The following is a 26,383-nucleotide window of genomic DNA, read 5'->3' as shown; positions in this document are numbered from 1 at the left end:
TTTGACCGGTGCGTGAGGCTGACGGATGGACTTCCGGCGCAAGCGGTCGTCGGTGCAGAAAGCCAATGGCGAGGCGCCCGGCGGCGCAGCAATCAGAGATTCTGCGGTGGCCGGTGCGGAGCGTTGCGGCGCGGAATCCATGCCCCCGGTCTTTCTGCAGCCTTTGTCACGATCATGAATCGAGTTCGCCGGCCCCCAATTGTTGTGAAACCTGGCGACTCCCGGCACGTCCCCCACCGTTTCCCCTGAACCATCAACTCGACCGGGAGTGGCGAGACCAGAAGCTGCCTAGAAAGCGCCGATGCCGACGCGGGAGCGGGAAACAAGGCCACCAACTGGGCCGAGCGTCTTCCCTCCGTGACAGCAGGTTTTAGCCGAGCCGTGTGGGACGATGGTAGGTGCTGAGTTAGCGATTCCCCGACCCACGGCACGCCTTGCGGCCATCGGCTTTGCCGCGAATGGCTGCGCGGATGCGGAGCTAGGGCCAAAGTGGCCAAGAGCATTGCCATCGGGGATACCTCCGCCCCGCTCACTGGCAGGCGCCAAGCGCGGCTGCCAGCGATGGGGTTAGCACCAATTTTTTTTGTAGACGGGTACGTGTTTTTCCAACCTCATCGAGCCTGTGAGCCCGTCGGGTTGACGCGCGTATGCGGGCAACGGGGCGTAGATCTGCAGTTGCTGGAGCACCGCATCCAGCATCCCTTGCCAAGGGGCATGGGATCGTGGTCGAATGCTGAAATACCACAAGTCCGTCGTCCGATGCTTCCTGGAAGACGTGTCAGTGGACATATTAGTTGCCAGTTACTGTTCGGCCACGCGCCAAGTGCTTGGAGCAATCGTGGAATTTGTGGTTGATGAGGCCGCAGATTAATAATGGGAATTCCGCATTGGACTCTATGCGTGGCATTTGTGGTTCGAGGTGGCCGCCTGACTCAGAGGTAGCTCTAGTGATTTTAGGAGAGTGGGAGCGAGTTTCCTATCTAATCTGATAATACCTATGTAGTATAGTAAAGATAAGACTAAGCGATCTCTTCTACATAAGTCTTTACCTGTATAAATGTCTTGCACATCTTCATCAGTCACGGACGGCTTCCAGTAGTTGAGGTGTATTTCAAAGCCGTCCCCATGATTTTGCGCCGCAAGCATATCGACAAAGAGTTGGCTGATACCATACCCCAACGTTGGAAAGACCGGGAACAAAGCCTTACATCCATGAGATGCTCGCCACCAGCATCTTTGAAATCATCCCCTGGACCGGGTAAAGACATCGACGAAGCTATGTGCACGCGGCAAGGGATATGATTCAGGACTGGCCCAGGACGCCGGCAAGGGGCTGTTCGGGCGGGTTGCGGCCTGCTACCAGGAAACCGAACGAGTCATGGTGACTTCCACTTACAGAGCTACACGGGTGCGGCGCTCCGGGGCAGGTGCAACTGGAGACTGGCGAATGACTCGGGGCGCGGTGGGTACATGCAACGGGGTATCTGCTGCAAGTACTGTGTCCAGAAGCTAATGTCGTGGCCATTGAATTACCCGATGGATGGCAGTGGCACGCATTTGTCTTTCCCGAGTTTCTTTGTAAAAAAGTCAATTTTGCAAAGAAAAACTTCATAAGTAATAACATCTGCTGATTAGCAAAATAGAGTGAAGTAAAATTCATAGAACAGGACGCTGGTAACATGGACGTGTTACAAAGAATATCTGAAGTAGGGGTTCTCCCTGTCCGTCAGATCCTGAAACTCTTGTCCAACCGGGGGCGAACAGGCGAGCTTGTCTCTCTTCGCGTTCTCCCGCTTGTTTACGAGGTGGAGAGCGAGGCAGAAGCAAAGTGCCGCGAACCACTGGGCGACGATGTTGATTTTCGCATTGGTATACGAAGGCCCGTCTCGGAACGTCTGGGGCCCAATCAGGAAGCCTACGTGCGGCACAGCATCAGCAAAGGGGGCGGGAGAAGAAGAGAATTCCGAGGACCCCACCGACGCAGTACCCCACCAGCGCCACCGCGTTCACCGTCGTCTTCTTCGTGTACCCTGCCACGTTGCTCGAGATGCTGCTCAGCGTCAAGATGGTCGCGGTTGCCGAGTTGCCAATCGTAATGTAGTATCCGATGATCTGACCCGTGGTGTGCGCCGTCGGACCATCTCTGGCAAGGCCGGCCATCAGCGCGATGCCGAAAAGGCTCAGGCACATGGCTGCGGCGGCGGAAAGCATGCGGAAGCCCGTCCGCTGCGCCAGATAAGCAAAGCCAAGGTTACAGACGACCTGCACGACTCCGGCCGGCATGGTGATGAGGAAGGTCGTGTTGGCGTCGAATCCCATGCCGCCAATCAGCTGGGTGAAGAAGACGGTGATGCCCCCACATGGAATGTCGACGGTGACAAGAAAGAGGAAGATCAAGTACGTGCGGATGTCGGTAAAGGCTTCCCGGAACTGGTACCATTTGAATACCTTGGTTCCCACGCCCTGTTGGTTGCTTCGAAGGCGCTCGATGGCTACGTGTCTTTCTTCCTCGCTCAGCCACGGCGCCGAGATTGGCGATTCAGGTAGGAGGAAGAACAGTGCGATCCCGTAAGCACTTGTCGCGAGCCCGGTGATCAGGAAGAGAGCCTTCCAAGCGGAGAAGTGCATGTGAGAGTTCTCCTCAAACCCACGCGAGACGCCGTATGCCAGAGCACCGCCGACAACCTGCGCCACGCCGTTGAAGCAGAACCAGATCCCTGTCCGGAACGCCTGCTCCGACGCACGATACCATTTGCCCGTGATGAGAACGAAGCCTGCTGCCGTAAGCACCAAACACGTTTTCCCGGAGCTACGAACGCACTCACCAGCCGTGACAGCGCCTTCCAACGCCCCCAAGAAAAACCTCACCGTCATGATACCCGCAAAGTCCGTCGTCCCAGCCGTGGTGGCGAGTATGATGCCCCACACAACAACCGACACGGCCACATACCTCGCTACCGGGAGCCGCTGCATCAGCCGATTGTGCGGGTACTGCAGCACTAGGTAGCCCAAGTAGAAAATGCTGCCCGTCCAGGAGTACTGCGCCGAGCTCATGCCCGTGTCGGTGGTGATGCCCATGCTCGACGCGTAGCTCAACGTGGTCTTGTCGAGGTACTGCAGCAGGTAGAGGCCGCACATCCACGGCAGCAAGTTGCAGTCGATCTTGCGGCGGACGCGCCGGTCAGTGGCGTCGTCCATCGGGACCACGCTGCACTCGGCGGCGAAGGCGAGCGCTGCATCTTGACCTTCGGCGGTTCTTGAGAAAGGCTGCGCCTCTTTTGCTGATTCGTCTTCCTGTTTCATGGCGGCGGCAGCTGGCTGTCCAGGTCAAGGTGCGGGATTCTGATTTCTACAAACCCATGAATCAGTGGCGACCTGCCTTCTTAAAGCGAATCCAAACCCCGGGACGGCTTGTCTCCTATCTTTCGGCTTGAGCGGGACTTTTTCCTACTCCCGATCGCAGAAGAATCAGGCTTGCAGCATTGTTAACAGGGATTGACTGGTACAGTATGCGCATGATAGACCTCACTATCACCTACACGCTTGCTTCTTCGGCGCCCTTTGCTTGTTCCAAGCGAGGATGTGAGTATAGGCCATCGAGCATACTTGTTAAGCGACTTAGAAGTCTCCTCTGGATTTTACTACTGTTCAACAAGCACGGCTCTTTGATGATGTGCATGCATGTATGTGCAAACAGCAAAGGGTGCGATCGGCGAAGAGCTGACAACCCCGCTTCTATTTGATAAGCGCTTGCGATAGCATCCTCGCAGAGATGACTTTGGCTTCTTTCGACAAAAGCGTTCCGATCATGCCGCTTTTCTACCAAGGCAAGATTTTAGTTCAATGTAGTCAAGATGGTGATGGGAGCACATGCACTCGTCGATGGTAGGGCGGTGGCCATCATCGAGTACAGTGTATAAACAAAGTTACGCACGTCTTCTGCACGGTAGCCCCATTCTACACTGGACTATGCGGCACTTTATCTCTGTGGAGGTTCTGATTGGACGACGTGCTGGATAACCATGGGGACACTCATCTCTCAGTCATAGCCATCGCTTCCGCTTCAGCGCTCAAGTCCCCATTTCTGACCTTGTCTCTTTTTTTGCCCTTGCGCATCCCTTTTACCGCTCTTCCACAGCGTACTGCACCTTCATACACCTTGTGCTCCCACCTTCCCAACGCCCTTTCAAACCTCACATATCTGCTCCACCATCCTTCCTCTCCGCCCGCGGCATCTCCAGTCCACCCAGACTCAAATGACCTCAGCCACATGCCATACATCTTTGGCATGATGGCTGACATCCATAAGAACGCAAGCAACGCAGCACCGAAATACAGCAGCACCCCTGCAGCGAGCAGTCCCTTTGCGGTTTCTGAAAACTCATGGGGTGGGCGCGCAATGATGACGATGAAGGCAACAAGGCACAGGACGCCAAACGTAGCGATCAAAGGACCAAGAACCAGGACAGAGACGAATCCTTGCAGTGAAGGGCCGCGGTTCAAACGTCGGGGAAGTGGCGAAGTTGGAAGCCGGTCTTGGGGGATATCAGCGGGTGGAATACAAACAAGCTTCAAGTCAATTACGTACCATAGTCAACTATTATGCAGTGATTCGTGGGTATTCGTCGGACGTTGTGAATGGGATAAGAGGAGTTGTCGATCGTGCTGTCATGCTCAGTGACTTGTCGAACTTCCAACGGACAAACGTAAACCAAGCGGAGCTCCGAGGCATCCTCAGCAATCATGGCCTGATTCTGCCATGAAGTGCTCTGACGGAAGAGGGCACCTCGAGTAACGCCCGAGACTTGAGAATTGGCGGGAAACGATAGCGCCTGCTCGAATATTACAATGTCATCGAGGATTAGAGCGTTACCGCCGTGGTTTGCCAAAGAGGTTGGTGTCTCTCGGTCGCTGTCTTGCGGAAGCAACGTGAGCTCGAGCAAACCGTTTGTGGTGGGGTTGAGGATTCTGATGAGCGTTTGCATCTTGACATCAACGCGTGCGCTCAGCAGTAGAGCTTCTACGCCGCCGCTGCCCTCCGAATCCAACCTCAATCCATCTTCCCGTACATCCATCACCGGCGAAACACTCAGGGCACTCTTACTCGGCTCAACTGGTACCCACCCATTTCTTCCACCTCCATCCCATCTTCTGCCTCTACTGTTCCAAAACAACGACACGGGCAATTTCTCAAAGCTCAGAATCATGGCCAGCATCCGCTCCTCCGTCCTAGTCCCCCACCCCATCACCGCATCCGCGTTGAAATCCAGCAAATTCGCCACAATGACGTGCAAGTCCTCCGGCATCGTCGTCGAGCGGTGCGCCAACTCATTCCACGTATCCATCAGTTGTTTGACGCGCCTGTTCGCATCGAGCGCCATGGTGAAGTGGTCACGCGCATCCAGACCGCGCCCATCACGCGCCGGCCCCACGCCCGTCGCCGTCGGCAGTGTGCTCACCTTTCCTGACGCCTTGCTGCCGCCGAGTCCGGAGCGCCACGAACGTGCAGGCGGATCGCGTCGGTAGCTGCTCTTCCAGTCTTGGTGCAGGGCGTCCCAAAACGCGTTGTACAGCGTTTGGTAGATGGCCTTCTGGGACGTAGAGCCAGACGGCGGGAAGAAGGAGATTTGCTGCGGCAGGGCCGACGATTTGGGGTTGGAGCGGAAGTAGCGCGGGCCGTCGAGACACCATGCGTGGACGGGATCGAGTGCGGCGTCGGCGAACTGGAAGACGCATTCTCGGGCGAGCACGCCTTCTTGCAACGTCCAGCTACGACCCATCCATGCGCTGCAGACGATGCGCGCGAGGATCTGGCTCGCCGATGATCCTGTGCCGCCGACACTAGTGGTGCACTGCTGTAGTTCGGCGTCGAGGACGAGGACTTGTACCGCGGCGGCGTATGTTGAGGCCATTTGGTTGATGGCTTGGGTGCGGAGATGGGCGTCTTGCGGCTTGACGGGAATGCAGAGCGTGTCCATCCAGAACAGCGGAGGCGAACGCTCTGGGTGCAACCGAAAGCACTGTCGGTTCCAGTCGATAGACAACGGGCCGATGCTGAACTCGCCGCTTTCCATGTCCCGGGGCATTTGGCGAAGGCAACGTTCGAGGTAGGTGACCTGGCATTCTGGAAGCGCGTTGGCTGATGGGTTGCCCAGGCCGTCGCACCAGACGTGTGAGATGGCCGTGTACCTGCTCTGTACAGTTCGCGGCTCAACTTTTAGGTATATGCGTCCCGCTTCTTCTTGTACGGATATGAGTGGGACTCCTCCGTCTTGGATGATCTGGATGATCTGATCATAGTCGACGCCTATAAACGAACACCTGCAGTGTTGGGTGGTGTGTTTTGTCTGGTATTGCTGCATGTTGACGTTGTTTGCTACGCAGCGGGGTGCGTCTGCGCAAGCCGTATGGTCTGTTGCTCGATATCCGGCCCGGTCGAGCATACTCAAATAGCTGAGTACATCATCATTATATGACTCCGTGAGCTGTGTAATCTGGTGACTGCACCACCCTCTGTCCCGGAAATCTTGTAGGTAAGAACGCCTGAATGTGGTCCAGTCCTGGCTTGCTGATGTATGTGCACTGGAATGGCTTTGCAGGTCGGTTTCCCTTCGCTCTGTCATGGCCAAAACAGTCAATGGCTGACCCTGTATCTCTATATCATGTAAGGATGCGTTGTTGAAGAGTGCTACAGCCTCGTGTAAACAGTCGTTCAACTCTAAATTTAGAATTCAGTGGGGGCCATTTTGGCGGGGTTTTTGGGCCGAGATGCCATACTTCAATCGTTGCCCAGGGCTGCATCTTCCCGTGGATATGATCGATACCAAGATGATTGTCTCGACAACATACCCAAGACCACGCATGCTCTTACTGTCGGCAGATAGTCGTGCTGCTCCCACTCCGCACGGTCACGATCCCGAAAGGGTTCTACTTCCATCTCCGTCACACGCGAGACGATGTCAGGCGAGCCGCATCGAACAATTGCCCCGTATTCCAGCTGTTCGCAGCGGTCGACGACCGCGTCGCCAAGAAAGAAGCACCAGGCGCGCGATGCATGGTCAGGCTCCTGCGGCGCGTGCTCTTCGGACGGCTCGAGCCGGCTGAGGAGCAGCGGCGCGCGGAGCGGCTGGGGAGGCTTTCGTACTTTGCGCAACGGGTCGGGAGACGCCCGTTCTTCCTGTTCTTCGATCATCACGGTTGCGTGCAGCTTCTCCGTCTGGGCGGCGGTGACGATCAAGCGTGGAGCGGCTTTTGCACTGCCGTCACGGGCAGACCGTACGCGGTTGAGAGGCCGATGGCGTCGAAGGTAGATGTCGCATCAAAGTCCCGCGGGCCGCATTTCGCCGTGGAAAGGTCATGGCTGTACAGGTGCCTTGACAAGCACAAGATCTGCGAGCAGGACCTGTCATCGAACGAACCGCCCAGGAGACTCGTCCAGCTCAAAACCAACGGGTACGAGGGATTGAGACCGCGTCTCGTAGACACACGGAAGCAGCGAGATGGAGACTGGCGCTGGTGCTGCCTCAGCTACTGCTGGGGTGGCGACCAGCCCGTGAAAGCCACCAATGCCACCATCCAGCTGTTCCAAGACGAGATCCCGGTGGAGGAGCTGCCGAAGACCATCTACGATGCAATGGTTGCGGCGCGAGAGCTCGGAATGGCGTACATCTGGATCGACTGCCTCTGCATCATCCAGGACGACGAGCTCGACAAGGCGTGGGAGATCTCGCGCATGCCGTGGATATATCACTCCGCCGTCTTCACCATCGCAGTGTCCTCGGCGGCCAGCTCCACAGAGGGATTTCTCTCAGCGGACCAAGAAGACGACGCATCCAAACAAACGCGGCGGTTCCATCTCAACGTCAAGTGCCCGTCGACCGGCGCTGCGGGCGAGTTCGCCATCACCGAAGGGCGGCAGTTCGACTCCATGTCGGACCCGCTCTACGGCCGGGGCTGGGCCTTTCAGGAGTACGTCCTGTCCACGCGGGTGATCGAGTACAGCTCGGCGTGGACAGCGTGGTACTGTGCGGCCTGCTTTGAGACCGACCAGGGCTTCCATAGCGAGGACGTCGGCTACTTCAGCAGCCTCTTCGCCGGCTTCTCCAGAAGCCCAGGCCGCCTCGAGAAGATCCCGCGGGGACTGCGTTGGTGAATGACCATATGTCCCCCTCCCCCCCATTGTACGGAAGATTTCAATTGACACACGATATTGCGCACGCAGGTCGGCGGCGGTGGAGCACTACACGCGCCGCTCCCTCAGCTGCCCGCAGGACAAGCTCCCCGCCATCTCCGCCATCGCACAGATCCTTTCGAGAGGCGGCGGCGGCGACGGCGACGGCGACGACAAATACCACGCCGGCCTCTGGGCATCCGATCTGCCATGGAACCTCCTGCGGCGGCGGCAGACGGCCGTCGACGACGAAAACCCCTCCTCATCCACCACACGAGCCGGATCGGACAACCCTACCATCACCACCACCACCGCGACGACGACGACGCCCACCCCCCTCCTCCTGCACCCCCGCCCGAAGCACTACCGCGCGCCGTCGTGACCGGCTCCGCGGCCCACGACCAAGCCACGACGGACGGCTGGGAGCGCGTCGCGCTCATCGCCGAGTGCGCGTCGACGCCGCGCAACGCCTTCGCCCCGTTCGGCGAGGTGGCCGCGGCGCATCTCTGCGTGCGCGGCCGCATCAGGGAGGCCCGATGGCGCCTGCGCTCCCGCCACGGCCATGAGGAGCCGCTGCAGTTCGCCGGCGACGGTGATGACCCCGTCAGCCACGCGCTTGCCGTGAAGGATGCCGTCGAGGATGGTTGGTGGTGGTGGCCCACGTCCGCTGATGCTGCTGGTGCGGCTGCTGCTCGTGATGCGGGAGACGACGGCGACGACGTGGCGTGCCTGGACCTTGTGTTGCGCGATGGGAAGGAGTCCGAAGGGTTGGTCCTGAGGCAGCAGGGTGAGAAGATTGATGGGCGTCCCACCTACAGACGTGTGGGATTTTGTCGGTTGCAGTATCGGAGGGGCGGCTTCTTTCACGGCTCTCAGGAACGCCGGATCTGTATTGTATAGAGGACGCCATTGGTCATCGGGAGAATGTCTTCAATCGATCATACACCCGCTCGGAGTCGAGGTCTATTCTCCATACGGAGCAAGAAGCCATAAAGTAGCCCCATAGATGTCATGCTTCAGTGTCATGTCATTATTCTACCTTCCAAAGGTGCTTGTTGCTGACGGTGGCGCTCTTTGCTGGCGGCAGGGTATATTTCGTTGCCTTCAATCAGGACATTACTTTTCCGAACACGCAGCTGGTCGGAAACAAGTATTACAACATAGAACCCTCGAAGCCGTGCTACCTTTCTCTTCCTCCACTCCTTGTAGCCTTACGTATTCGTGCAAGTCATGAACAGCCAGCCGTGGAGGACTGGGGTACTATTTGTTGGTTCCCTGCAACGAGCAAATCACGTGCACATCACTTGCTTATATAACGTGCATAAGAAAAGCAAGCGCGTACGCTGCTACTAAATAATCTGCATTAACACAAACACGAAAGACTAGCAGGCTTATCATCCGTTTTTCTAAACTCTGCAGCGTAATCTTGTTAAAAAATCAACCAGATGCCGGAATTTTGCCTTTTAGTCGGCAAGTAATGAGGTCGACGGGGATAGTATTACTATAGAGGGAAGGATTTTCGCTACGAAGTGCACTCTAATATGATAAGCCAGTGTTTTTATAGATAGAGGTGATGAGCCTTGTCGCAAAAGTGATCGCAGAGTCTTGCCACCGTGCTTTACATCAAAAACCCTGCCTGTTGATGACTCATCCTTAGCATTAGACATAGAAATAAACTTTGGTCCACGAAAGCTTGATTTCTGATGTCGGTTCCTCGGCATTCTCATCACAGTATACATATTTTCCTTTCGTACCCGCTACGGAGGGGGTCTACCAGCCGCGCGCGTGCTGCGGGGAACCGACGAATGCCCTACTCCTCCCTCCCGCTCCTCCACCCACACACCTTCCCAAATTCTGTGGAATCCTCTCACCTGGGACAAGTGCTCATTTATGTGCACTAAATCACGATTCGACACTAGTTGGCGGGTCCCTTAGACGGCATGCCAATCGGGATCTTTGCACACCGCAGCTACCCGACGGCAATCCTGCCGGCTGCTCCCACGCCACCATTCGCGGCCGGACACAGCCCGGATCGGTCGGCAGTAGATACAGGGTCGGATTCGGAATCCGCATGGCCGAGGGCCGATTGAATTGGTAGATGATTGTGTTGGTGGGACGTTGCTCAAGCTCCGCTTTTACCTAGCTTCGGCATTCGAAGCTCGCGGAGGCCGGAAAACGCGAAGGCCGACACACCATGGCGGATGCATATAACAACGACATGCGATTTCCACTTCCCAGCATTGCAACTCCCAAGGACACTTGCAGCCCTCAATTCCAATCTCGGTCACCGACCTTCCTTCGCCGATCATCATGTTGTCCCAATCAAACCCTCTCGCCGGCAAGGTCGCCATCGGTAGGTTGCAATCACTGCCGCAGGAAAACACCGCCATTCTAACAAACAACCCGACAAACAGTGACGGGCTCCAGCCGGGGCATCGGGGCCGCCATCCTGCTCAAGCTCGCGTCGTGCGGAGCCGACGTGGTGGTCAACTACGTGTCGTCGCAAGCCGCGGCCGAAGCCGTGGCCGCCAAAGCGCGCGAGCTCCACGGCGTCAAGGCCACGTGCATCCAGGCGGACGTCAGCAAGCGCGCCGATATCTCCCGCCTCTTCGAGCAAGCCAAGCGCGAGCTAGGACGCGTCGACGTCGTCATGAGCAACTCGGGCATCGAGCACTTCGGCGACCTCGAGAGCGTCAAGGAAGAGGAAATCGACAGGGTCCTCGCCGTCAACGTCAAGGCGCAGTTCTTCGTGGCGCAGGAGGCGCACAAGTACCTCGAAGACGGCGGCAGGCTGATCCTCATCTCGTCCATTTCGGCTGTTTGGGTACGTTGCGTTGCGGTGGTGAAGAAAAGCGGGCGTGTTTGTTTGTGTACTGATTGCGTTTTCTCTCTCAGGGCGTCCCTCGCCATGCGCTGTACTCGGCGTCGAAGGCCGCCATCACCGGCATGGTCAAATGCCTGGCGTTCGACTTCGGCTCGCGCAACATCACCGTCAACTGCATCGCCCCGGGCGGCATCAAGTCCGACATGTACACCGAAGCGGCAAAGGACTACATCCCCGGCGGCGACAAGCTGACGGTGGAAGAGATTGACGAGAAGGTGGGCATGATGAGCCCGATGAAGCGGCCCGGCTTCCCCGATGACATTGCAGGAGTCGTCGGTCTCCTGGCGATGCCAGAATCGCAGTGGCTCACCGGGCAGACCTTCCATGTGGGTGGAGGCGCGCACATGGCGACTGCTTAGGCATGCTTGCGGAATGTCCACGTTCATTTTGGATGTAAATTCTCATTGGTCCAACGCTCGTTCACTGTCCGAAATGCCAAGTTTGTTTGAATTCAAGTCATGTACACAAAGGGTATGAATCTAATTTTTTTTCTCTATCGCAACGACCAGTGCCACCCGACATCATGTCAAAGCGACCCGCGGTCACCCAAACCTTGGCAATCAAATCAGATACTCATTCGGAACATACAGCGGCATCGAATCCTCCCACAGGCTGTCCGTGAGCATTGTCTTGTTCGAGCCATCGGCATTCATGGACATGATCTGACCGTACGGCTGGAAGGTCTGGTCATAGATGGCAGCCTCGTCGCGGAAGCCGTACATGCCGGTGGAGTAGAGGATGCGGCCGTCGGCGGACCAGACGGCGTGGGCGTCGTTGGCGCCGCTCGACGTCAGCGTGCGCAGGTCAGAGCCGTCAGGGCGGATAGTGCAGATGTCGAAGTTAGTAGAGCTAGTCTTGCGAGTGAAGACGATGCGCTCGCCGTCGGGGGACCAGCCGGGCAGGTTGTCGGTGGCGTTGGTCAGGTAGCGGACGCTCTTGTCGGTGAGGTCGATGATGCGTAAGCCGTAGCGGACGCCCCACTCGCGGAAGACGATGTAGCGGCCGTCGGCCGAGTAGCTGGGGAACCCGGAATGCACGGTGCCGTCGGTGAGGGCCTCGTAGTAGGAGCCGTTGGCGGTGGCGCGGTACACCTTGGCCTTGCCCGTGGCGCGCGCCTGGAACCACTGGCCCAGCCCGAAGGCGACCCACTCGCCGTCGGGGGACCAGGCGGGCTGGAAGGCGCCGGCCAGGCCCTGCGCGACCAGCGACGCGTTGACCTCGCCGGTGGCGGACGAGTCGAAGACGACCTTCTCGCCGGTGCCGTCGGGGTTCATGGAGACGATGGACGAGTTGCCCAGCTGCTTCTGGGTGATCACTAGCTTGCCCTGTAGTGATAGCTCGGGGAAGACGTCGGTGAAGCGGTACTCCCACTCGCCGTCCCAGCTGTACAGCGGCTTCTCCATCGGCCGCGCCGTGAACCCGACCTTCTCGTACACGACCGTCGAGCCGTCGGGCGACCACGCCGGCGAGCGCACCGTGGCCCTAACTTGTGCCCTGCCAGACCCGTACGCCGTGTAGTTCAGGCCCTCGTCGTCGCCGCCCTTGACCAGGAACCCGATAACACCGTCGCCGACGTACTGCGGAAACATCTTCAAGCCCGACCCGGAAGTGTGCTCGACGCGGTCCGCGCCCGTCTCGAAGTCGACCGACACGATCTGCGACACCACGCCCGCCACCGACTCGGGCCGGTGCGCCCCCCACGTGTTCTCCGTCGTCACCTCGTAGTACGCGACCCGCGCCCCGTCCGGCGACCACTTCGGCGAGCCGAGACAGTACCCCGGCTTGGTGGCCAGCCGGCGGAAGCCCGAGCCGTCCGCGGCCCGCATCACGTACACGGACAGCTCCTGCGTGTGCTCCCAGCCGGTCCCGTTGCCGTGGCCGCGCCAGGCCGTGTTGCGGTCCGACGAGAAGGCGAGCCACTCGCCGTCGGGCGACCAGGCGGGGCGGAAGTGGCCGTCGGGCAGGCTGGCGTCGCCGGCGACGGCGGGCGTGTTGGTCAGGTTGTAGCTCTCGCCCGTGGTCAGGTCCTGCACCCACACGTTGGCGCGGTAGCCGTCCGCCGTGCTCACGTACGCGACCTTGGTGCCGTCGGGCGAGACGGCGCCGGCGTCCTCGACCGCGGATGTCGCGGCGATCTTCTGCAGCGACGACGCGTCCGCCCGCGACCCGTCCCAGCGCACCCGGTACAGGTCCGCGTTGCCGTCGCCGTTGCGCTCCGTCGTGAACGTGATCCACTGCCCGTCGGGCGAGAAGGACGCGTGGTAGTCGTATGCGGAGCTGTTCCCCAGCAGCTTCCGCTCGTTGCTGCCGTCGGCCGCGGCGATGTAGAGCTCCGACGTCGAGGGCGCGATGCGGTTCATGAAGAGGACGCCTTTCTTGCCGGATGCGGCGGGCAGGCCGCGCGCCGAGTGCGCTTGTTGCATCATCGAGGATCCGAATTCGTTCTCCAGCGAGAGGTCGGAATGGTGGCCGCCCTGGGGCATGGCGTGTGCCAGATTTGTAGCCCCCAGCCCGAAGAGGGAGAGGGTGGTGAGTAGTCGCATCGTGGCTGGTTGGCTTGGCTTGGCTTGGGCCCGGTATATATCAGAGGAGAGTCGGAGACGTGAGTTGGTGCTCTCGCCGTGAATGGGTGTTGCGACGCACAACGAGAGACTGGAGACACGGGAGAGTTCTTTTCGCAGCCTTTATATTGCTGACCGGTGTGAAGCTTTTTGTCGGCGGCAAAGCTTGGTTGTGGAAGGTGCAAGCTTGGAGGTCCACAACGGGTTGATGCTGCCGGCCCGGGCCAGACAGATGCGGTCAAGATTTTCAGAAACATTCGTCTAATGGCTGGCGGTAAGATTGAGATTACGCTTCAGGACCATGGCCCAGGCGTGGACCTGGCTTCTCGATTTTTCTGGACGGCGGACATGGCAGTGGCGGTGGTGGTTGTTGTCGATAAAGTCCGAGAATAGTTCGGATCGGCTTCGTATCTCCGAGAAATCTCTCAGAAAACTGGCAGCGAGTGGAGGGATGGCTTCTTGGCAGTCTGGCTAGCCGGCCGGAGAAGCGAGGTGTGAATCAATGCTTGGGCGCCGTTTGATCAATCACAGTTCGTCTTGTACGCTGTTTCAAGTGCCACCGTATCCGAGCCAGGACAGCCCAACCCGACCGAGGAAAAATCCCGATTCGCTGGGAAGCGAGACGAAACAGGCCTCCGGGATGCAATTGGCATTTTGGATGGATGTGTATTCTTGCTCCTGTTGAACAGCGTGGAAGTTAGCCGGCAGTCTGATCCCCGGGTACGGCGCAGCTGGTGAAGCACATTGTCAAGTATCGGCGAAAAAAAGAACATATGAAGTCTTCAATAAGCGATGAAAATATGGAAACTGACGTATTAAAGGTTTGATTGGCTGGTACTGGTCGGCTAGTTCTTTGTTAAGCACGTCGTGAACTGGCAGGTGGAACTGCGGGAAGTCCGGAATGCCGAGCCGACATGCGTGTAGGCGATCTTCAGCGACTTTGGAGACCACATGCCGGCTTTAATATTTGAAACAGCGGACGTACCTGCTTCCGATCGGCCGGAATACGAATGTGTGGAACTGATCTGTCTCGGCACACGACCCGATGCGGGCCGTGCCTTTTTTGATTCCAGCGGAGAAGAAGGCGCATGGAACAAAGTAAAAGTCGAAGAGGTAGTGATTTCTTGTCTTATCACTTTGGGGCGTTGGACCCGCTGATGTTGTTTTTCAGCGCTTTCTCACGCAGAGTTCGGATTACAATGTACAGAGAAGCTCCTAGAGAAAACAGATGTCCGTGATGACGCCAATCGCAATGCAATGCTAATTTGCAGCCGGGTGCCTAGGTATCTCGAGAAAGAGCCAAAGACAGATGCAAAAGAAAAGGGAGACTCCCAGCCACTCGTTTGCTGCGAGCGAAGGTCGGCCCCGCCACCAGTAACCATGGTTACATTGCCATGTAGGAAAGCGCCGAGGATGGTACATGATGACTTGGTATCGATGAGGAAAGGTATGTCTAGACGCTGAAGGAAGCTCAAATGCTGGATGCAAGAAACAGAAGAGATGCTCAATTAAAGCCGACGGTGCGAGTGACGCGGATGGCGGTAGGGGGCAGGATGCCCTGGTCGCTGCTGTTGTCGCGGATGCTTGCCTCTCGCGGCGCCTGCAACGCCTCAATGACGGTCGTGTTGTCCATCCTGTGCCCGTTCAGCTCGTAGTCGATGATTTCATTCTGTGCTTCGATGTTGGAGACGGACGGCCACTCCTGTTTCGAATCCTTGGGGTCTCGGGATGATGAGATGCGCGACGATGAGCCTTGCGGACTGACTTGGTGAAACCCGTTGATGGTCCACGCCGCCTTGGCTTCCCTGTCATCCGTCTTTTGCGTCATTGTCATCTGTCCGTGTTAGCAAGGTATCGGCAGTTATTGGGTTGAACATACGTAGAAGAGTAGTATGGCGTTGGCGAAGATGTCGATGCTGCAGGATCCAAGGCAGAGCCAGCCGGGGGCCTCGATCATGATGAGCATGACGAGGTTGACCATAGTGGCGACGACAGAGCCAATTGAGGTCCAGAGGGACTTGATCGCGAGACGGCGCAGCTTGCGGTTGAGGAACTGGTTCCGGAAGAGCGGGATCACGAACATTGTGACAAGATAGACTGTTACATAGGTCAGTATTTGGAAGCTTGGGCGATCGGGGCAACACACTGTTGACGAATACATCCAGAGACATGAGAGGGATGAGCGCCCACCATTCCCATCCGAAGGTGCAAACGCCATCCGTCCGAAGCGCGTAGATGCGGCCAGTCTGGGGGGTCCGTCAGAATGGATCTGCAATGGGGCGGATGTAGCACGCACCTCAAGCAGGATAAAGACACAGAGCCAGCAGCCCATGAGGAAGAAGTTGAAGCGGTAATGCCACGACTTCAAGCGAATGCCGCCGCCGCGCACGACAAAGGCACGCTCCATGAGACTAGCGCAGAGCGGTTAGTACTTGCCAGGGCTAGGGCAGGGATTCCGCACAATAGGTAGATGCCGAGCTTTGTGGTGGTGTAGAACCACGTGCAGAGGAACAGGCCAGTGGAGCACTCGCGGAGGCTCTGGCTGAGACCCACGCCGAGGTTCAGCAGGCCGCCCACGAAGATGTAGCACCAGCTTGCGGACAGGGCGATCAGGATCGTCACCCGGGTGTATTGCAGGTTCCACTGCAGGCACACATGTCAGTTCCGGACGTCGGCCAAAGCGGAGTGTCGTGGCGGCGCACATGGATGATTTCGTGGAACGTCTTGACGAGCGGAAAGCGTGAGAACAGCATCAGGCTTATCAGCGGCAGGGCGACCAGGTAGCCGACGGTGAAGCCGACCTGGACGCCGCGGTTGGGGAACCAGGGGACATCGTTGAAGCCGATTTCGTATGTCATGGTTCGAAGGCAGGGAGGAGAATAGTCGCGTCGCAGCGTCGGGCCGCCCGGATGGAGTCTTTAATACGATCTTCCCCGTGGGGGGGCTTGCCGCGGCGGCGAGCTTGTCTTGTATGCCATGGCCAGGCACATGAAGACTTGTGCCGCGTGTGGCTTAGGGCCGCTCCCAAGGCCGACGCCACAACCATGCTTCAGCGTCCGGCCTTGCGTCTTGCGGTCAAGGCGCAACCACACACGGCACGCTGCCACGCGGACGCGCACTTGCCGCCAACCACGACCGTCGCCACGATGTGTTCATTCTGCAGCCACGCATTCCTGCGAAAATCTTGTGCATGGAGAGGGGCCAGACGCCGCCCACGTCAGCTGCGTCGGCGAATCCGATCGGCACTGCTAGAGGGGTAGCTGAGACGATATCGAGAGCACAGGAGGAGGATGTGCAGCACTATTGCCGGTGGTGGCGTCGTTCGCTACCTGTCGCCCGCAAGGGAGTCGGAACGAGATCGAAGGCGCGGCGGCAGAGAAGGGGGGTGGCCTAGACAACACGGAGCTTATCTGTCTGAAGAATCCCGGGCATCGTGTCGGGCCTCATGGCGACAGATCAGCAGAGTCGATTGATTTGTTGCGGAGGCAGCGCGGAAGAGGGCAGATCTACGATGTAGCACGTCCCGCGGGAGGAGAAGACTAGGCCGACGCATTAGCGAACCTTATTAGGCGGATGCCCTCCCCATTGGCCAGCGTCTCGAGCGTGAAACAATCACTGCCTTTCGCGGGCCACGGCGAGTCAGAACAGGACAGCCCGCATCCCCGAGACGAGGAGTATATAGCTCAGGAATCGCAGCGCGCACTCGGCCATGCGAACGCCATTCATTACCGCTAGGCATTCGGCTAAAGAGCGGGGGCTGCTTCTTGATGGAGAGCCGACACTCCTGTGCCTGATCCGGGGACGCCTCCGCCGCCATTGCCAGCCATCGACTTTACCTGAGGAGCATCCAGTCAAACGAGAAATTGCACGCCCTCCTTGCAACTTCTACAGCTAACATCGGCTTACAGGAGTGCAACGAGCATTCCACGTGCTGGCCCAGGCGCACCTATCCAGTGAATACCGAGATGCCGGCAGAGCAGGCTTGGGACCGACCAGATCGATGCATCAGCCACACCCACCAAGCGGTCCGGCCCAACGGGGCAATGCCCTCACCCGTTTTCTATTCCCCCAACACGTGGGCCATCGATGAACATGCAGGGTTCGGCAGACTTGACAAAAACCCCTGGCACTACTGCACCGAAGCCATCAGGAGCCCGATGCACGATGGGACAGCGGCACCTTACTCGCGGCCATGCAACTCCGCCACCGTCGCAGCACTAGCGAAGATCGTGAGAAAAGCAACGAGTATTTCGCGCTGACGTCTCCTGGCATTGCATCTCTCTATCTAATTCTTGATATCCGATGACCTGGAGACACCTCGGGCATTCCCAATGAAATGGCAGCTTGCGGGATGGGCCTTGCTAGCGAGAGCCTCCCCTGTCCGTCTTCCATGCTAAAGAAGCAGCAGTCCTCTGCTTGGTCCAAAGACGCGGAAAGAAAAAAGAAAAGAACCAAATCTCGATCCCGACTCCCGCTTCGATGCCGATCTTCCAAGCCGGCAACGATCGCCACGCCGGCTTTTGGTTGACCTATGCGACACGCCGGAGCTTATCTCGCCCTTTGCTGGTAAGCCTATATCCACCGTAAGCCGTGAAGCGGCACGCGACCGAATTTCCCGCGGGTTCGGGCGGGACCGAGCTCGCATTCATCTCATGCTTCTCGTGCTGGAAGGCACGCTCACTTCCATCGGTCCACTAGCAAAGTTTCTCTCCTGAAGGACTCGGATGGCATCCTCTATTATTCATGAGGCGGCGACTGTTCAGTCCACAAGTTATTGTTGGTTGGAATCGGCAATACCATCATGGGCTTGGGTTCTGACAGGATGAACAAAGAACACCCCCGTCTTCTTTGTCCGGACCATCAGGACGCACACTGTTGGTTAACACTGACATGAACAATAACTCTGTTCAAACATGAAGAATGCCATTGTATTTGTATTCGACGCCAATCGGGGTACATAAAACTCCTGGAACTGCTACCACCGAATTATCGTCCAGACTCACCACCCCTCACTTCCCAATCCTCACTGTTCGGAATTCCCGAACAGCTCACCCACTCCACCCAATCACAGCAACAGCAAAGGCAAGTCCCTTTCCAAGCTCGTTTCACTTGACATCGAGAATGAACGGACCACAGGACATCAAGAAGCTCTTCAAGGCCGACGGCACGCCGCTCGAAGAGGACAACTGCTACCAGAAGATCCTGAGTAGGTACATGGACATGATCGGCCAGATCGAGGACAACTACCGCGTCATGGGCCGACACTACCACGAGACGAACATCATCGTCCGCGAGGACACGCCCGAGCTCGACCCGGCCCAATCCGAAGGCGGGCGGCTGGCCCGTGACTTCTTCGACCGCGAGGTTGACGGCGCTGCCGGTCCGGTCGCCAGGCGCGACGTCGCCCACGACGTCGAGGTCCTGATCGAGGCCACGCGGCGTCACGTCCGCCGCGGCGAGTACCCCGCCGTCAAGGCCAACCTCGAGCGCGTCGACCGGGACCTGCGCGAGCTGGTCCGCAAGCTGAAGACGGCGCACGAGGCAATCCTGGCGGCCAAGCGCCTCGAGGAGGACCACGCCGTCTGGTACATCGCCCGCCACGGCGAGGCCTGGACGGGCAGATATGACGAGATGGAGGCTAAGTTCTACCGCTGGCTGGAAGCGCTCGATCCCGGCATGCCCCGGAGCATTTATCATCTGCAGTGGTACCACGAGCCCGAGGGTTTTGTCGAAAGCCTAGGATGGCCAAGGGCTTTCTGGCCTAATGCTGGTCACCTGGTGATGGACGATGATCGCAGCGACGAAGTGAACTGACAATAGTGACTGTTCCAAATGCTCCAGTCTGTGCTCTTAGGCATTCCGGAGGCGCTCGCTCGGCGGCACGCCTGGTGGGAAACTGACAATAGTGACTGTTAGAGCAGTGATCAATAAGATTGAATTCTACTACACCCTGGTAAAACGATACAATTGGAAGTGAACCATCGTTACAAACGATCAATGGAAGTGCGATGGATTGGCTGGACTGGATGCTACGGAGAGTGAATAGGTACCCGTTCTCCAAGAGCCACCAAATGCTCTCTCTCTAACGTCCCCACTAGAAAAGAAAGTTGAGAACCCGCTTCCAGATTGGTAGCGTGGCGTCGTCCGAGAAAGTGGGATCGAGCTCCTCCTCAAACCTCCTCCCCCTATCGAGATCGACTTCACGTAAGTTGACACCAAGCGTCCAGCTCTTCAGGTAGACTTTGAAGATGATGAAGAGGCAAATCGTAATAGGTGCGGCCATGTAACTTTCGAAAAAAGCCTCGGCGCCGGGAGGTGACCCGATTGGCTGCACACCCCGTGGTTAGCATTACTGGCCAAGGGACCACCCTGAGTATGACATCACTTACGAAAAGAGCAACGTAGAAGGTGGCGATCAAAGAGAGAGCAACGAGAACGAGTCCAATGTAGCTACCCACGATACCAAACGGCGAACGCCACGGGATCTGTTCGATACTTCGGCCTTGGATCTTCCAGGCTCGGCGGAAGTTGATATGCGAAAGCATAATGGTGGCGTAGGCGAACTGTCCGGATAGACCGGTGATGGCTAGGATCCAAGTGAAGATGGTGTCGGAATCAGCTCCGATTGCGATAAAGGACAGAAAGCCGAATGCCACTTGGACGACGATACACCAGATGGGACGCCCCATGCTATCGATCTTGGCAAAGCACGATGGAGCGTATCCACTGGACGCCATGGCTTGAAGCACGCGTGTGGATCCGTAGGTGCAGCTGTTCGCCACTGATATCACCGCCATGGTAATCACTGAAGCTGTGGTCAGTACGGAGTTGCGACATTGGGTCCTTCTTGACTCCAGCGCGAACGTACCTGCGTTGATGATGTGTGGGAGTACTTTGATTCCAGCCATCTGGACCGCCAACACAAATGGTGACGCCTTCGTGTTGGCGCCACTCGCCCCAAGCAGCACGTCGCTGTCTGATGGGACGATCAAACCGACGATGAAGATGTTAACAACATAGAACAGAAAGATGCGCCAGAAGGCCTGCTTCGTAGCCTTAGGCAATGATCGTCGCGGGTTTGCAGCTTCTGCCGCCGCAAGACCAACCATCTCTGTTCCGCCAAACGCAAAGGCTATCCACAAGTCAGCACATGATTGAGTAACGAGTCTGTTATTACGGCGAGGAAGTTGACGCAGGCATGAGAAGGTCCTAGAACGCTACTCACCAGCTGTTACGAAGACGGAACAGAATCCTTTGAAGCCGTTGCGAAATGCGCCAGGATCATGCCAATAGCGGGCTCCAATATGGCCACGGTCATCAGTCGGAACGCCGCCGCAGTCAATGACGATACCAAGGATAATAAGCCCTATACAAGCCGTAATCTTGATGATGGCAAGGATAAATTCGACTATACCATCCTAAATCAGCACAAAATCGTAACAGATGAGGGGGAAACTTGCCTTCACCATAGCCACGCACTCCAAAAACTTGGATAAGAATCAATGCGGACAGGAACACAGCACACCAGACCCCGGGATTGACTTGCTCACGGCTTTTCCAGTATTCGATGGTAATGCCGGCAGCCGTGATCTCGAATGGAAGGGTAAGCATCCAACCCACAGAGTACTGCCACCCCATCGCGACACCCCTAGACCCGTGATCAGCATCCAGATTCCTCGCCATCACGGAAGCCACCAAACTTACCACGCCGGGTCCACGAAGCGAATGCCGTACTCGTAGAAGGCACCATTCACGGGGTAGATGATGGCCAGTTCTCCCAGCGCCTGAACTGTACACAACATCATAACACCAATGGTCATGAAGCCGATGAGCTGCATGTCATCAGCCGTCTGCGCAGTCGATGCTTGCATGAGGGTGTCACGTACCAACGATGCAGGGCCACCGGTTCGCAGCGCACTGCCGGTGCCAACGAAAAGACCAGCGCCGATGGATCCTCCTGGGGAATCAAGTTAGCCCAGCCTTCCCGCAAAGCAACAGAACGTACCAATAGCAATCATCTGCATGTGCCGCCCCTGCAGCGATCTGGAGAGCTGTCTGACCGGCGGCTCCTTGGCGTGAACGACCTCTTCCCCGGACGCGACATGGTAAGGCGGGGCCGGCGCATCCGGCTGAACCTCACCCTCCGCAGCGCTTGGTTCCTTCTTCTCGGTATCCGCCATTTCGCGACTGTTTTCGAGTGTGCGGCGGGCAAGGTCCCCGGGGAACCAGGCTGGTTATCTGTGTGGGAAGATATCCCCACTCCTGTGGCACGCCCGAGCCGCTTGCCACATCTTGGGTTACCTCGCCGCACCCTCGCGCCAATCTAACGCCGCCCCCTTTCGGACGCTATGCTTTGGTCGACGGCCGTTGTTGATATCTGCCATGATAACGGAAGGTAGCACATGGGGAAGGCCCCACTTCTGATGGGTTGCATGTCTTATCTCGAGCGTGCCGGGATGTAAACGAGATCATCATTTCTGGGGTAGGTAGCCTCTACCTGCCTCGAGCCAGCACCGATCAGCCACCTCTTCCGAATCTCACTGATGGAGACTCGCCTTTTTCGAATTGACGTCGGCCAGCAAATCGTACTCCATGACCCACTTCATCCGCTCACGCAACACGTCCGGATTGAACGTCCGACCCCACGCGTCCTCGGGCACGTCCGCGCTCGCCATCTTCCCCGTCTCATAGCTCGTCTCCGTGATCTTGTCCGTGCGGGGTTTGCGCAAGTCCTGGAAGCATTGCAGCGCCGCGTGCAGGTCGTCGGATTCCCAGGATCCGAGGACTTGGGCAAGTGCGAATCCCGACTCGATCGCCATGCACGCTCCCTGGCCTTTATCAATGGGTGAGTAGCTGAAAAGGAGAGAAAAAAAAAGCAAACGGATGGAGAGAGCGAGAGCGTGGATATACACACACACCTTGATGGGGCAGCGTCGAGTGCACTGCATCCCCGATCAACACGATGCCGCCGCAACCCTCCTCCTCCACCTTGAACCACCGGGGTGCCGGTTCGCGCACGTAGAGCGCCTGCTTCAGGATCCTGCCATCCTCCGCGCCCTTGCGGAGCCCCCGGACGATTTCCTGGACGGCGCCGGTCCAGTCCTTCACGTGGGCGTGGAGCTCCTCGACGGGCGCCTTGGCGAGCCAGCTCTCCGACGTCCAGCCCTCCAGCGGCTCCGTCACGAAGGCGATGACGCCGACCCTCGCGGTCCCGGACTCCTCGTTGCCGATGGGGAGCGTCAGGACGTGGCGGCGCGGGCCCCTGAAGTTGACTGTCTTCCGCAGCAGCGCCGCCGTGTCCGGGGAGAGGTCGTCGTACGCCACGTAGCCGCGGTACACCATCTGGCCCGAGTAGACGGGGTCGTCGTCGAGGCCGAGGTGCTGGCGGACGTACGACTTGATGCCGTCGCAGCCGACGACGATGTCGGCGGCGGCCGAGCTGCCGTCTTGGAACCGCAACTCGTAGCGGCGCCGCTCCGCACTCCACTCCACCCCGCACAGCCGCTTGCCGGTCGACACCGCGCCGGCGGGGACGTTTTTGCGTAAGACGTGCAGGAGGTGGGCGCGGTGGATCTGGCGGGAGCGCGGCGCGCCGAACTCGTCGATCTGGCCGAGGTACGCGCCGGTGCGGTAGTGGCGGTACTCCATGTAGACGGGCGGGTCGCGCGAGGAATGGCGCAGCATGGCTTCCCCGAGGCCGAGGCGGTCCAGGACGAGGTTCGCGTTGCGGCTGATGTTGACTCCGGCGCCGACCTCGGTGAAGTCGGGCGCGGCTTCGTACAGGTGCACGTCTGTCAGCCCCGCGTGCAGCGCCGAGTTCATGAAGGCCATGCCCCCGAGCCCTCCGCCGATGACGGCAATTCTCTTGCCTGAAAGTGCCATTGTATGTGTGGTGGGTGTCGGTGGTGAGTTTATGGGTGCCGTTGGGGTTGACGTGAGATGCTGGAGTTGGCGAACCAATGGCAGCAGATAAAGTTCAAGTCGAGTGAGTGCGGAACAAGAGTGCGGAGGGAAAAAGCGGACGTGTCCGCAGTGGATTGATTGCGGAAGAGACCGCATATCAAGCCCGATGACGCCGGATTCAGGGCCACTTTTATTGTACAGGAATCCCAAAGATGGGATGCCTAAGCCTGAGAGTATCTGATTATGCTCGGGACGACCTTAAAGCGAGCAGCGTGGCATGGCGGCCTTTTTACCATTGTAGCTCATGAAGGCTTCAGAAGTGGGAGCGTCTGCCGAACAGATGCCCGACGAGGCGCTCGACTGCATACAGACCCCAGAAGCTTTATCTCTAAGAGAGACGCTCAGTGTCGTCTGCACGCCTCATTCTCGCTCATTATGACTGCTATTGTTAGTCGAGACCGCGCCCAAATGGCCAAGGCTATGGCGCGACTACCGCAAACTATCTCTACATGTCCTCACAGCTTCAAGGGTACTCGAACATTGACAGGCGACGCAACTTCTACACCCCCGATGACATCACTTCTCCCCGCGTGGAAATCGGCCAAATTTGGCATGTCAGAGTGCTTGGTGCCGTCAAATATCTCATCAATCTCCTCCAGAGTCAACCCCTTGGTCTCCACCCAAAAGTATGCGATGAAGGCCCAGAGAAACACATTGAATGTTGCGTTGATCATGTACGTTTTCCATCCAATGGCGTCCAGTGCGAAGGGAAAGGCAAAGGTCTATTGGATATGATGTCAGCCCCAGATTGCAACAACGCACGTGATCAAACACTTACAACGAGGAGTCCGCATGCATTAGATGTGACTGTAGAAATGGACATGCCGGTCGCCCGAATGGAGTAGGACAGGACCTCGGGCTGATACATGACTGTCAAGGGCGTGATACCAAACGAGTATGCGCCAAGGAAAAGGAAGATGCATGCAATGGTGCCGTAGATACCAGACGCGTTGGTGCTGTTGCCGTATTTCGCAGTGAGCCCACCGAGCATGTAGAAGAAGAGGGTGCAAGAGCCCAAGGAGGAGAGAGCCGACATGCGCCGTCCAATCCTCTCTGCCAGAAGGGAGCCGGATAGCGCAACAACAAGCTGCCATGCAGACAGAATAACATTGATTTGCAGCTGCGTGCTGGCGTCGGTGATGCCAGCCTGCTCAAGCATCGTGCTGAAATAAAACCTGCACAGCACCTTCAGCGGATGGACTCGCAGCTGGGCTGAGGCGCACCTTACGTGATGATGTTGGAGCCGGTCAACATGGCAAGTGGAGGGACTGAGACGGCCAGCATCAGTCTCCTCGCATTGCTCTTGTTCTTGATGACCTCGGAGAAGCCAAGTTTCTGGCCATCGGACTTTTCAAAGGCAATGTTTTCCATAATTTCTTGATACTGGATTTGCACTTCGGGCTCACTCTCTTCTCTTCCATTGATGGCACACAAGACCTTCAACGCTTCGTCGCATCGGCCCTGGTAGGCAAGCCAGCGCGGGGATTCTGGCAGAGCGAGGAGCACAAGAATTGCCAGGATCGAGGGTACGGCTTGGATGAGGGACGGTACTCTCCAGGACCACGTTGAGTTTTCCATTGATGCCGTCTACCTCTACGTGAGCATCTCTTCCCAGAGTATGTGGTCAAACTTACACCATAGCAAACACCCGCCGCAAGCAATGCGCCCACGGCCCAGCATGTAAAGTACAATCCCAATGCAAGGGCACGGATCTTCGAAGGCACTGTCTCGGCGACGTACGTGGCGGCAGACGTCTGTGCAAGACCAGAGCCAGCACCGATCAGCAGGCGGCCGACAATGAACATGCCAATGCTCTGTGCGGCACCTTGAAGGATGGTGCCTGCAATCTGAACCAGAGCTGAGACGTAGATGCCGCATTTGCGCCCGCGCCAGTTGATGAGAAGCGCAGCAAAAGGCGACAGCAGAATTGCTCCGATGAATGTAGATGCCGTGTTGAGCGACGTCGTGGCTGTCGTCAAGGTGAAATAGTCCGAGTACGCGGGCATGGCGTTCAGAGATCCCATCAACGACCCGTCATATGCAACCGTGACCGAGTCGACAACGCACACGGATATCACCAGGGCGGTTGTAAGGGTTGGATGGCCCCCAAGATCTTTGAACATTGTGACGGCGGGAATAGTGAAGGACTTGTGGCTCAGCAAGAGACCAGAGAGCCCACTGTGCGCCAGTCAAGCGCTATTGAGATGGCTACGAACTTGCTTGCCGATGGATGCTGTTGTATGTGTTGTGGAGGACATTGCCTCCCCTTACCCCCGCTTCCGGAGATTTTCAAAACAGCGCATACTGCACTATTACGGATGCTTGTGCATGAGCAGTCCAGGGTCCTGATAAAAGGCGGACATCTGCGTCGGTACACCAGAGATCCGTTTCAGAAGCCATTGCGGGAGGACCGAAGACCATTAAGCTTGATGGTAAAGAATAGACACTGACTATCGCTTTGATAGATAGTGGAAGCTGACCACTATCATTTTACGATTGGTTGGTTGCAGAGATTGTCTAAAAGCCCACAGCCAATTGGAAAAGGCGAGATGAGCAAGCATCGTGTCGTGATAACACGGGCGGAACAATCGGGCGGAAGGTCCGATGCAACGCTGATTGTCGCTTGAAAGGTAGTTGCAGCATGGGTTGGATAAACTGAGGATGCGGAGAAGAGCGGGGCGATAAGGCGACGAAAGTGGGCGGGCGCTGGTCGTCGTCGTCTACCTACAACTCCATGGATGTGGCGATCGAGTGCCAACACAGCGCATGCTCTTGTCGCAAGATAAAAGTGCGTGGCCAGCGCTG

At 57.6% G+C, this 26,383-nt stretch overlaps 10 protein-coding genes across 10 annotated transcripts; 3 read left to right on the top strand and 7 right to left on the bottom strand.

The window, feature by feature from the left end:
- Positions 1-1,688: 1,688 nt before the first annotated feature.
- On the bottom strand, positions 1,689-3,303 carry SLS55_002013 (uncharacterized protein; the record flags this gene model as incomplete). Its single annotated transcript, XM_066773500.1, has 2 exons — positions 1,689-1,915; positions 1,977-3,303. The coding sequence occupies 2 exons, from the start codon at positions 3,301-3,303 to the stop codon at positions 1,689-1,691; spliced, it is 1,554 nt and encodes a 517-aa protein (XP_066636067.1).
- A 1,277-nt stretch (positions 3,304-4,580) lies between these two features.
- On the bottom strand, positions 4,581-6,123 carry SLS55_002012 (uncharacterized protein; the record flags this gene model as incomplete). The annotated part of the gene is made up of 2 exons (XM_066773499.1): positions 4,581-6,001; positions 6,117-6,123. 2 exons carry the CDS (start codon positions 6,121-6,123, stop codon positions 4,581-4,583), a joined length of 1,428 nt encoding a protein of 475 aa, XP_066636066.1.
- Positions 6,124-7,294: 1,171 nt separating this feature from the next.
- SLS55_002011 (uncharacterized protein) lies at positions 7,295-8,152 on the top strand (the record flags this gene model as incomplete). The annotated part of the gene is made up of 1 exon (XM_066773498.1): positions 7,295-8,152. One exon carries the CDS (start codon positions 7,295-7,297, stop codon positions 8,150-8,152), a length of 858 nt encoding a protein of 285 aa, XP_066636065.1.
- Positions 8,153-10,480: 2,328 nt separating this feature from the next.
- SLS55_002010 (uncharacterized protein) lies at positions 10,481-11,413 on the top strand (the record flags this gene model as incomplete). The annotated part of the gene is made up of 3 exons (XM_066773497.1): positions 10,481-10,523; positions 10,585-10,994; positions 11,066-11,413. The coding sequence occupies 3 exons, from the start codon at positions 10,481-10,483 to the stop codon at positions 11,411-11,413; spliced, it is 801 nt and encodes a 266-aa protein (XP_066636064.1).
- Positions 11,414-11,614: 201 nt separating this feature from the next.
- On the bottom strand, positions 11,615-13,537 carry SLS55_002009 (uncharacterized protein; the record flags this gene model as incomplete). Its single annotated transcript, XM_066773496.1, has 1 exon — positions 11,615-13,537. The coding sequence occupies one exon, from the start codon at positions 13,535-13,537 to the stop codon at positions 11,615-11,617; it is 1,923 nt and encodes a 640-aa protein (XP_066636063.1).
- A 1,582-nt stretch (positions 13,538-15,119) lies between these two features.
- Positions 15,120-16,473, bottom strand: SLS55_002008 (uncharacterized protein; the record flags this gene model as incomplete). The annotated part of the gene is made up of 6 exons (XM_066773495.1): positions 15,120-15,449; positions 15,495-15,712; positions 15,762-15,861; positions 15,912-16,026; positions 16,077-16,258; positions 16,318-16,473. 6 exons carry the CDS (start codon positions 16,471-16,473, stop codon positions 15,120-15,122), a joined length of 1,101 nt encoding a protein of 366 aa, XP_066636062.1.
- Positions 16,474-18,736: 2,263 nt separating this feature from the next.
- Positions 18,737-19,429, top strand: SLS55_002007 (uncharacterized protein; the record flags this gene model as incomplete). Its single annotated transcript, XM_066773494.1, has 1 exon — positions 18,737-19,429. The coding sequence occupies one exon, from the start codon at positions 18,737-18,739 to the stop codon at positions 19,427-19,429; it is 693 nt and encodes a 230-aa protein (XP_066636061.1).
- Positions 19,430-19,709: 280 nt separating this feature from the next.
- Positions 19,710-21,795, bottom strand: SLS55_002006 (uncharacterized protein; the record flags this gene model as incomplete). Its single annotated transcript, XM_066773493.1, has 7 exons — positions 19,710-19,943; positions 20,005-20,420; positions 20,484-20,747; positions 20,841-21,023; positions 21,166-21,263; positions 21,320-21,572; positions 21,621-21,795. The coding sequence occupies 7 exons, from the start codon at positions 21,793-21,795 to the stop codon at positions 19,710-19,712; spliced, it is 1,623 nt and encodes a 540-aa protein (XP_066636060.1).
- A 357-nt stretch (positions 21,796-22,152) lies between these two features.
- SLS55_002005 (uncharacterized protein) lies at positions 22,153-23,497 on the bottom strand (the record flags this gene model as incomplete). Its single annotated transcript, XM_066773492.1, has 2 exons — positions 22,153-22,448; positions 22,591-23,497. The coding sequence occupies 2 exons, from the start codon at positions 23,495-23,497 to the stop codon at positions 22,153-22,155; spliced, it is 1,203 nt and encodes a 400-aa protein (XP_066636059.1).
- Positions 23,498-24,033: 536 nt separating this feature from the next.
- Positions 24,034-25,701, bottom strand: SLS55_002004 (uncharacterized protein; the record flags this gene model as incomplete). The annotated part of the gene is made up of 4 exons (XM_066773491.1): positions 24,034-24,300; positions 24,357-24,753; positions 24,807-25,165; positions 25,213-25,701. 4 exons carry the CDS (start codon positions 25,699-25,701, stop codon positions 24,034-24,036), a joined length of 1,512 nt encoding a protein of 503 aa, XP_066636058.1.
- Between the last annotated feature and the right edge of the window lie 682 nt (positions 25,702-26,383).

The sequence above is a fragment of the Diplodia seriata genome (genome assembly GCF_021436955.1).
Source record: "Diplodia seriata strain FDS-637 chromosome Unknown scaffold_2, whole genome shotgun sequence".
NCBI classification, from domain to species: domain Eukaryota; kingdom Fungi; phylum Ascomycota; class Dothideomycetes; order Botryosphaeriales; family Botryosphaeriaceae; genus Diplodia; species Diplodia seriata.
Note: the sequence above shows the minus strand (reverse complement) of the source record. Positions and strands in the feature narration are given on the sequence as shown.